This window comes from Arachis ipaensis, chromosome B03, assembly GCF_000816755.2.
Source record: "Arachis ipaensis cultivar K30076 chromosome B03, Araip1.1, whole genome shotgun sequence".
NCBI classification, from domain to species: Eukaryota; Viridiplantae; Streptophyta; class Magnoliopsida; order Fabales; family Fabaceae; genus Arachis; species Arachis ipaensis.
In genome coordinates this window covers 126,521,667-126,531,047 of record NC_029787.2, presented here as the reverse complement: position 1 = coordinate 126,531,047, position 9,381 = coordinate 126,521,667, and the positions used below count along the sequence as shown (strand labels likewise).

At 35.1% G+C, this 9,381-nt stretch overlaps 3 protein-coding genes across 7 annotated transcripts in view; 1 reads left to right on the top strand and 2 right to left on the bottom strand.

Annotated features, from left to right (window-relative positions):
- Positions 1,258 to 3,936, top strand: LOC107631907 (mitochondrial outer membrane protein porin of 36 kDa). The gene is made up of 6 exons (XM_016335495.2): positions 1,258 to 1,623; positions 1,730 to 1,797; positions 2,038 to 2,148; positions 2,649 to 2,735; positions 2,908 to 3,116; positions 3,287 to 3,936. Exons 1-6 carry the CDS (start codon positions 1,575 to 1,577, stop codon positions 3,591 to 3,593), a joined length of 831 nt encoding a protein of 276 aa, XP_016190981.1. The 5' UTR covers positions 1,258 to 1,574; the 3' UTR covers positions 3,594 to 3,936.
- On the bottom strand, positions 4,198 to 7,129 carry LOC107631906 (hypersensitive-induced response protein 1). Of its 5 annotated transcripts, none has more exons than XM_016335491.2 (6): positions 7,007 to 7,129; positions 5,925 to 6,125; positions 5,403 to 5,523; positions 5,214 to 5,305; positions 5,013 to 5,109; positions 4,198 to 4,793 (listed from the first exon to the last, which is right to left on the bottom strand). In XM_016335491.2, the coding sequence occupies exons 2-6, from the start codon at positions 6,111 to 6,113 to the stop codon at positions 4,438 to 4,440; spliced, it is 855 nt and encodes a 284-aa protein (XP_016190977.1). In that variant the 5' UTR covers positions 6,114 to 6,125; positions 7,007 to 7,129; the 3' UTR covers positions 4,198 to 4,437. The 5 variants fall into 5 exon arrangements, with proteins under 5 accessions (XP_016190977.1, XP_016190976.1, XP_016190978.1 ...); XM_016335490.2 differs by having other exon boundaries at positions 6,921 to 7,091; XM_016335492.2 differs by lacking the exon at positions 7,007 to 7,129 and adding an exon at positions 6,849 to 6,864.
- Positions 7,792 to 9,381, bottom strand: part of LOC107631905 (probable serine/threonine-protein kinase PIX7) — a 13,282-nt gene continuing 11,692 nt past the window's right edge. The window contains exons 4-6 of the mRNA XM_016335489.2: positions 9,072 to 9,208; positions 8,867 to 8,990; positions 7,792 to 8,600 (exon numbers count right to left, since the gene is read on the bottom strand). Coding sequence (XP_016190975.1) covers positions 8,077 to 8,600; positions 8,867 to 8,990; positions 9,072 to 9,208 — 785 coding nt within the window. The 3' untranslated portion in view covers positions 7,792 to 8,076. The remainder of the gene's footprint in view (positions 8,601 to 8,866; positions 8,991 to 9,071; positions 9,209 to 9,381) is intronic.

Sequence of the window (9,381 nt, the reverse complement as noted above, 5' to 3'; positions counted from 1 at the left end):
GACGGACCTACGAGGGGCGAGTGGAGGCCTCGGCCCCCCAACCTTTTAAAAAAAAGATTAATAGTAATAAGTTATTAAGTATGATTTAATTTTTTTAAAAAATTTATTTAGTATTTAGTCTAATATAAATAAAAGTCTAGCCTAACTTAAATATTAATAATTTCTAATATCTAAAAAAGTAAGTAACAATATTAAAAAAATCTGAAAAAGATATTATTACTAATATTTTTTAATTAAATAAAATTTTTAAAATCTTATAAAGTGGATTTTTTTCTTCTTGTGAGCGTCCTTCTTGATTCATTTGGTATTAATTCTCTCTGTTTTAACTATTACAACCGAGAGATCTTTTTAGCGATGAATATTGTGAAGAATAACTCATAAACAAAATGAAATGTTAATTTCTTGCTAATTGTCTTTTAATTATATTGAAAAGAAAATTGCTGAAAATTTTGACACAAATTCTATTATCGATAAATTGTATGATACGAAAAATTGACCACTTCGTTAATAAAAAATACATACATATTTTTTGTACGTTAAAATATATCTTTTATCGATATTTTTTTGTAATACATTTTACATTATATAATTTTTTGTATAATTTTTTAATATTATATATGTTATTGACCCCTCCAGAATAATATTTCTGAATTCGTCCCTGTCCCTTGCCCAATATCCAGCCAATACACCACCCCTGCATGGCTGCATCCATAAAAAAAATAATTTCTGACAAAGTTTCCTTAAGCTACCAATTTGTCGTTTTTTAATTTCAATATGGAGGCAAAAGTTGGGTTGAACGTGGTTATGGAGAAGAGAGGTGCTTGACCTGTATGTGATATCAGAACACCACAAATCGAACCATGCGAGTTCTTCATAGCTTGTCGGACGGTCCGAGTTGTAGCTAAGAATACAGATTCATACAAAAATTCATATATATATACAAAACGCACCATCCGATTTGTATGCTTTGAAATTCAAATTTCAACCCCTACCAAATCGGACCCTCCGATTTGTTAAGCAATTTTTGTCAACACAGAACTCGCAAGGTCCGAATTCTAACTGTCCCACAATTTTATCTAACATGCCCTATTTCCATATCCAGGTACATCACATTCATGGGTTCCATAACGAAAAAATTGAACCCCAATTTGTTTTCCTTTAAGATAAAAGGAAAAATACACGTGCCAATGTATTGGACACGTGCATTATCAAATACTAACAGTCACACATTCCAATTTTTTATAAACAAACAAAATAAATAAATTGAAAAAGAAAATAAAATGAAAGAATCCAAAATGGAGGCGGAATATGCCGCCAGTACTTAACACCTTGTTCCGATTCTCGAGCCACCACTTCCTCGTGTTACGAATCAACGGCCACAGATTCATCTCCTCATCTAACATTACATCCGACGGCTGTAGATCATCCTCTGTGTTTCGGCGAACACTTCCCCAAATATTAGGGTTTGTTCTTCGCATTGCTCAAACCCTCGAACACTTTACACGCTACACAGATTTTCCCTCTTTTTTTTTTCTTTTCTCATAAATATTAGTTTCTATTTTCCGGGGGAAAACATGGTGAATGGTCCAGGTCTCTACTCCGATATCGGAAAGAAAGCTCGAGGTATCTGATTTTTTTTTCTTTTTCACTTTTCTTAATCATTCAGTTTTTTCCCTGTCTGTTGATGGATTTGTGTTCGTTTAATTTGTACCAAAAAATTGAATTGCAGAGCTTCTGTTCAAGGATTATCAGAACGACCACAAGTTCACTATCACCACTTACACTTCCACTGGAGTGGTAAGCTCATATTTTTGGGGGTAAATTCTACAATAAATTTTACCTTGGAAGCAGAATTTTCTGGTGCAGTTTAATCATGGAAGTGTTGTTTTATTGATTGGAGCTTTTTATTTAATTTTTAATCATTTTCTAAATTTCATTTTATTTTTCTACTATTTCGGTTATTATTATAATTATTCTTTTAATTTTTGTGGTCGATTCTGCTGATTTTATGGTTTCAATTGGTGTTTCTATACTCAGGAAATCACTTCAACTGGAATCAGGAAGGGTGAGATATATTTGGCAGATGTCAACACTAAGCTGAAGAACAAGAACATCACAACCGATATTAAAGTTGACTCGAATTCAAATGTGAGTTGAAATTTATTGCTGGCATGATTTTGCCCTTGATACTAGTTGATTTGACAATTGTAACGATTACTTTTTAATTATAGCTGCCGTTTTTGCATGGGGTGTCTCATTAGTGATACTCCCTCCATTCCATTTTTGCTAGTTTTGAATTTTTCTGGTACAACGATTCGTATATTAAGGTATATCTAGATACATCAGTATATGAATATACGCTTACATATTATCAATATGGAATCCAGGGAGTATATAACTAGTTCACTCCCATTTTGTCTATTTGTAGAAGTTTCGTGTCTAGTTACTTTTGTGTGACCATAACAAAGCAAACATTTGCTATACCTTTAATCATTTTTGTAATGTGGTAAGAAGAAGTTAACGTATGCTTTTATATTTAAGTTGCCTAATAAATACACAAGTCTCAGTATGACAAAAATTTAGTGATTAGTTAGAACTTTTGAAATGTATGTTTTACAAGCTTTTATATTGACTTGGATACTTTTCAGCTACTTACTACTGTTACCGTGGATGAACCTGCACCTGGACTCAAATCCATTTTTAGCTTCATTTTCCCAGATCAGAAATCTGGCAAGGTAAAAAGAATAGTAATTTTTCTTTGATATATCTCAAAATAGTCAGTATCGATCGATGATCGATGGCATAGAAAGTCAATATAGATTTTCTTGTATTAACTTGTGGCTAACCTATTCTAGCATATAAAGTTATTCTCAATAAGTTTATTTCCTCTCTATTGGTGTTTAATAGGTTGAACTCCAGTACCGGCACGAGTATGCTGGAATAAGCACCAGCCTTGGATTGACAGCAACTCCCATTGTTAACTTTTCTGGTGTGGTTGGAAATGATTTGGTTGCTGTTGGGACTGATCTTTCATTCGATACTGCCTCTGGAAACTTCATCAAATATAATGCAGGGCTAAACTTCACTCATGCTGACCTTATTGCATCCCTAACCGTGTAAGTAGGCCAAACACCGAACACTTTTTAGTTAATAACTATGGCCTCCAATTTTATAGATAGGCTTATCTGTTTTCTTATGCAACCTAAATTGTTACCTTTTTGCCCCCCTTTTGTTGTTATTATTATTATTTATAATTTTTATGTTATAACTTTGTTAATGAATGTAGAAATGATAAGGGTGACACCGTCAATGCATCATACTATCATGTTGTAAGCCCGTTGACAAACACTGCTGTTGGTGCCGAGCTTTCTCACAGCTTTTCTAGCAATGAAAACATGCTGACTATTGGCACACAGCATGCACTTGACCCCCTAACATTGGTGAAAGCTCGGGTGAACAACTATGGCAGGGCCAATGCTGTGATCCAGCATGATTGGAATCCAAGAACCCGGGTCTCTCTCTCGGGTGAAGTGGATACCGGGGCAATTGAGAAGAGTGCAAAGGTTGGTCTTGCCGTGGCCTTGAAGCCTTAGAGCATAGTGTGATTCTGCGATTTCATCGATTGTGTCTCTCATTGTGGAGGCAATAAGTTTAGTGGTAGGGTTTCACTTTCCCAATGAACATTTAGTCCTTCATTTTGGAGTTCTTGATTATCGTTACATATCTTGGTGGGCTTGGGATGTAAAAATAAGCATAAACAAATTTTAAATTTGCCTGTATTTTATTCAACGAATCGACACGGAAGGCATTGATTGATTCACCTTTGAGTTGTTTTTGAACTTGAAAGGTGATAGTTTCTGTAAATCAGATTCTTGTTCAGTGTATATCGAAAATTTAACGCAGAGGACAGTAGTAAATGCATCTAGTTTTTGGTTATATTGACAATCATAATACTCGTGACAAAAGCTTGTAACACCCCAGCTTTGTTGAATCTCTGTTTGCTCGCTAACTGGATACCTAATATTGTAGATTTAGTAACAACGATGGTCTAAAACCATAATAGAATTTATACCATTAGATTATCTTGATAAATAATCCAATTAATTGAATTAACAATGCAAGATCTTGCCCATAATAATCTGCATTTTAAAAGGGAAACTCCTTTTCCCGCTTAGAGTAGACCCTTCTTACACCACATTTTCTTTTCTTCCCATATTAACGATTATTTATATTTCTAACAGATGAATCTGTTGTAATATAACAAACATTCAAAATACGGGGACATGTTTTCCAATGGAACCAAAAGGAAAGAGAAAAAGGAAAAATATTGAAGACGTACCAAACAGCTTAGAAGTCATGGCAAAAACAAGAAAATATGCAGCTAAAGTTGAGAGGCTAAACTCAACTGTCCACTGATGTGAATGCTAAATTTCAAGATTAAGCCACATTTCCTTGAAGAAGACCTTCTCTAATTTGTGAAGAAATATCTTTAACAGCTCCCGGTCCATGTGGAACGAAAACAGAATTGGATTTTGAGGATGCACCGATTTCCTTCAATGTATCAAAATATTGGGTGACCAGAACCATGTCCATGACATCCTTTGATGTTGTCCCAGGGACATTCTCTGAGAAGGCTAGCACGCTGTCCCTCAGGCCATCAACTATGGCTTGGCGTTGGCGGGCTATTCCAAGCCCTGCTAGATACTTCGACTCTGCTTCTCCTTCTGCTCTCTTAATCTGCAGAATCTTCTCCGCCTCGGCCTTCTCATTTGCAGCCACCCTCAATCTCGCAGCTATTTTAAACGAATAAAGTATAGTGTAGATTTAGAAACGAAAAGTTTTTGCTGAAAGGAAGACTAGAAACTGAATTACATCGATACTAATAGAATTTCCTTCTCGACAGGAAATTTTCTATAATGTGAATGTTTCTTCTATTTGCATGTCTCTGAGAAACAAAAAATACAACTCTGATCTAATAAAAATGTACGATGATGCAGATCCAGAAAGAATACCAGCATTTATCTCGTTCATGGCTCTCTTGACATGCTCATCCGGTTCGATATCCACAATAAGAGTCTGAACTATCTCATAGCCATAAGCACACATTGCCTATTTGAAAGCAAAAAAATCAATATTATGAGTGACTAAACCGTTGGTTCTCAGTATAGAAAAACAGGGAGAAGTAAAAGAATAGGTACATAAAAATGAGTTACCTTTTCAAGTTCTTCCTCTACAGCTTTCGCAATTTCATTCTTCTGTTCAAAAGAGGCGTCTAGTTCCATCTTTGGAACACTTGCCCTAATAACTGCAATAACAACATAAACTTATCAATCTCATCCTGAATATACATATACATCCAAAGAAACCAATTTCTTGGAGGAGTATACGTCACAAATCCACACCATCAAAGACATAGGCTTGAATCTGTGCTCTGGTATTGCTAAGCTTGTAAAATGCATCTACGGCACCTTCTGCAAGTGCTCGATATTGGATAGAAGCAACAACGGTGACAAAGACATTGTCCTAATGGTATTGGATACATCAAGATCAGGTAAGCAAATAAAATCAAGAGAGAAGAAAAACAATTGCAATATCTATAGTAGTAAAAGATGAACATGCATAGGTAATGAACAGAGACTAAAAGATAACATTGAAATGAAGTACTTATAATGATAGGCCTTGTTTGGTAGGTGTCTCAAGACAAAGACAAAAAGACATTGGGATATACAAATTTGCTTGCGAAAATGGATAAATACAGAAACGAATGAAATGTCTTTGTCTAGGACAAAACTCCTAACAAATTTTTTGTTTAACTTGTCTCTATCTTGTGTCTATGTATTTTATCATTTTATGTCATAAGACAGTTGTCAACACAATCATATCGTTAGACAAATCCTTTGTCTTGTATAGAAATAAGAACAAACCTTTGTCTTGGTTTCGCAACGAACATCAAGCTGCTGCACACGCAAAGAAAGGTAACCAGCTACTTGATTGCCAAGACACCAAGGCACAAAGTGGCAACCGGGTTCAAGCACATCATCGAACTTCCCAAAAACTTCCTTGATAGCTACCGTTGACTGGTCCACTTGAAGACAACCGAGAGCTAGCCCCATCTTTTAGGAACCCTGCACCAAAAATAAGACGCCAATCCAACAGTTATCACAGATGCACAACTTGGGATTATATTCAATAAGCTCCATAAGTAATGCATGAAATATGTAACAACTTGAATTCCAAAAATAAAAAGGGGAAAGGATAACTATTAAAGCATATTAAAGAACAGAATGATTGAATTCTGGTCAAAATAATTGGAATCTACAAACAGTAACTGAAGAGAAATGTTTCTTATACACAGTCTTTCTTGTACACCAAGCTACTAGGTCTCACACCCCCATTCAAATGTAACACAAATCTTAATCACAATTGAATAAAACAAAGACAAAGACAAAATTAAATTTTCACGAAGTGATATGTAATAATTGTCTACTATCACCATTCACCAAGACCTAATGATTTTATCCCCTTTTGTGAGACATTTGAAAAATCTCTCCACTTTATGCGTTTGAATTCAAAGGGAAAAGTGAAAGAAATTTTTTTAATTTTCGTGGTTTGAGCTACGTACACACAAGAAGCACATTAAAAAATAGGATTAACAAATTCTATTAAACAGAATCAAGTACACAGAAGCCAATAACAAACAAAGCCACGTCAGCAGAGAGATAAACGATTATCGAGAATAGGCTGAAAGAAACGAACACAGAAAAAGGACTGCAAGTGGATCAAATGCGAAACGTAATGAATTGTGAATTGCAAGTGGGAAATAGAGTGAAATTGGAGAGTTCTGTAACTGTTAAAGAAGAGGAATTGGGAAGCAACGAAATTGTGAAATGAAGAAAGGAAAAAAGTGATTTTTGTCTCACCACAACACAAGGCAGTGAATTTTTCGTCAGCGGGAATTGAATCCTGACAGCAACACAACACAACAGATTCGTTCTAAAGTGGTTACCTTTCCCCTAATTCGCATGCCAGATTCTTAATTGTTCTTTATCAATCTTTTCGCACTCTCTCTCTCTCTCTCTCTTTCAGTTATTAATATTCCCAAGTTAGTTTAATGTTGATGTATTAATATTTTTTTAATAACCAATTCATGCCATAAAAGATATTTATTTTTATTGATATAATATTATATAATTCGATACATATGTAATTTTTTTTTCACATTAAAAATACATCAAAATTAAGTAAGTTAACCAAAAATATTGTAAAATAAGTTTTATTATACTTTTTAGGGAATAGCATTGATGAAATTTTGAAGGTAATAAATAATTGAATCAAACAATTTTATTCATATAATAACTGAAAAATTAATGATAAACTTGACTCTCTTCATTACAATTTTATTCTGTTGAGAGCTTGCATTCTCATTGATCCATTTGCATGATGAAAACGACTTACAAGTTACAATGCCAAGTATTGTTTATTATTATTTTATGTACTTGTCAAAATTTTATTTCATCAACTGGGTTCAATGAGACAATTTTTTATGTTTCAAATCAAATTTAATTCGTTGCAAAAACATTTGTTTTCAAACACAGCCTTAGGTTTTTTAACCACAACTAGGATATAAGCTTTCAGGATCATGTAGGAACAAACAACAGGACATAATTAATTCAATAAATCTATTTTCTCATCTTTCCATGAACAAAAAGCGCCTGAATAATTTAAGGAGAGCCTCAGAGTTTGATGGCACAAAAGAGAAAAGATTAAGGGATTATGGTGGCAAATGGGAGAAAAGAAATTGTTTAAGCAAAAGAATATAAATTTGAGGTGCTAATGATAATCTTGAATATTTTCCAAACAACCTGAAGAAACACATCGGTTGACAATTTTGACAGGACAAAGTTGCTCAATAAGATTCACCTTCCCTTACATTCTTCTTCATAACACATTATAAAACAAAAGATGCTTCTTTTGCTCTCAAGTTTTCCATGAACAAATGGCTTGATTGACTGAACTGACATCTATACTTAGAAATAATGAAACGAAGAAGGGTAGCAAAGAAAATGGAAAATTTCATCAACTCTGTGCCTTTCCATTTGGTTTTGGTGATTGTTGGGGAAACTGATGGTGATATGGAGATGCATGTGTACCATGTGGTATCGAAAGGCTCCTCGGATGCTGCCCGTTCCGCGTCAGTAATGCGCCTTGTGTTCGTCCGTTTCTAGTATTCGGGCTTGCACTGAACCGGTCGGCTTGAATTGTCTGGAAATAATATGATGAACTAGCCATGTCCTTGAGGTTTGGCAGAGGCTTTAAAGCTTCTACGACTTCACTCATGAGAGGCCTTGCCTTTGGATCTCTACTAAGGCAATGTGCAGCCAAACTAGCTGCTTTCTGAGCTCCTTTTATGGAGAAGTGACCCTCCAAACGAGGGTCTATCAACCGGTAGAACCTTCTTTTCTCTCCTAGATGCGGTCTAGCCCATTCCACGAGGTTATGTTCGCCATTGGGTCGGTTTTTGTCCATAGATCTTCTGCCAGTCAACATCTCAAGTAGTACTACTCCGAAACTATACACATCACTTCTTGACGTAAGATGTCCTGCCACGACAACATAAATCTTATATACGGAATTGGTTAATACAAAAGTTGGAAATGAAAATGATACTATGTAAGGTATGAGAAAACACAAGTGTGCTTGAAACTATGGCAATGTAATTTAGGATCCTTAAACCTAAATCAGCCACAAGATGAAAAAACGAAAATGATAAGTATCACACAAATGTACCAAGAGCAGAAACAGTCTCACAAAGGAATTACATTCCAAAAATTTTGATTCAGAAATTTCAAGTGCAAGCTGAACTTACCTGTCATGACATACTCTGGTGCTGCATAACCATAGGTTCCCATCACTCGAGTGGAGACATGGGTTTTATCACCCTCAGGACCATCTTTTGCGAGTCCAAAGTCAGAGAGCTTGGCATTGTAGTCCTGAATCATTGCGATATTAAAATGATGGATATAAAGGGGAGAAATAGATAATGTAATCCTACTATAGCTGTTGGAACTTACCGAATCCAATAGTATATTGGAAGTCTTGAAATCCCGATATATTACTGGTCGTTCTGCTTCCTCGTGAAGAAAAGCAAGACCTTTTGCAGCTCCCAGTGCAATTTTCATCCTAATGGACCATGGAAGAGGCAGGGATCCTACAAAAGATATGATACCATGAAAAATGGATATGATTCTAACCATGAACATAAAGCAGAAATGTACATACAGTCGCAGCTCCCAGTTCATCCTAATGGACCATGGAAGAGGCAGGGATCCTACAAAAGATATGATACCATGAAAAATGGATATGATTCTAACCATTAACCAT

Bases quoted from the DNA above. Each gene is read 5' to 3' on its own strand.
- LOC107631907 (XM_016335495.2), top strand. From the start codon at position 1,575: ATGGTGAATGGTCCAGGTCTCTACTCCGATATCGGAAAGAAAGCTCGA. The intron at 2,149-2,648 runs GTGAGTTGAAAT...GATACTTTTCAG, and splicing joins AAGTTGACTCGAATTCAAAT to CTACTTACTACTGTTACCGT. The intron at 2,736-2,907 runs GTAAAAAGAATA...GGTGTTTAATAG, and splicing joins CAGATCAGAAATCTGGCAAG to GTTGAACTCCAGTACCGGCA.
- LOC107631906 (XM_016335491.2), bottom strand. From the start codon at position 6,113: ATGGGGCTAGCTCTCGGTTGTCTTCAAGTGGACCAGTCAACGGTAGCT. The intron at 5,306-5,402 runs GTGTGGATTTGT...TTGTTATTGCAG, and splicing joins TCAAGCCTATGTCTTTGATG to TTATTAGGGCAAGTGTTCCA. The intron at 4,794-5,012 runs GTATTCTTTCTG...CGTTTAAAATAG, and splicing joins CATGAACGAGATAAATGCTG to CTGCGAGATTGAGGGTGGCT.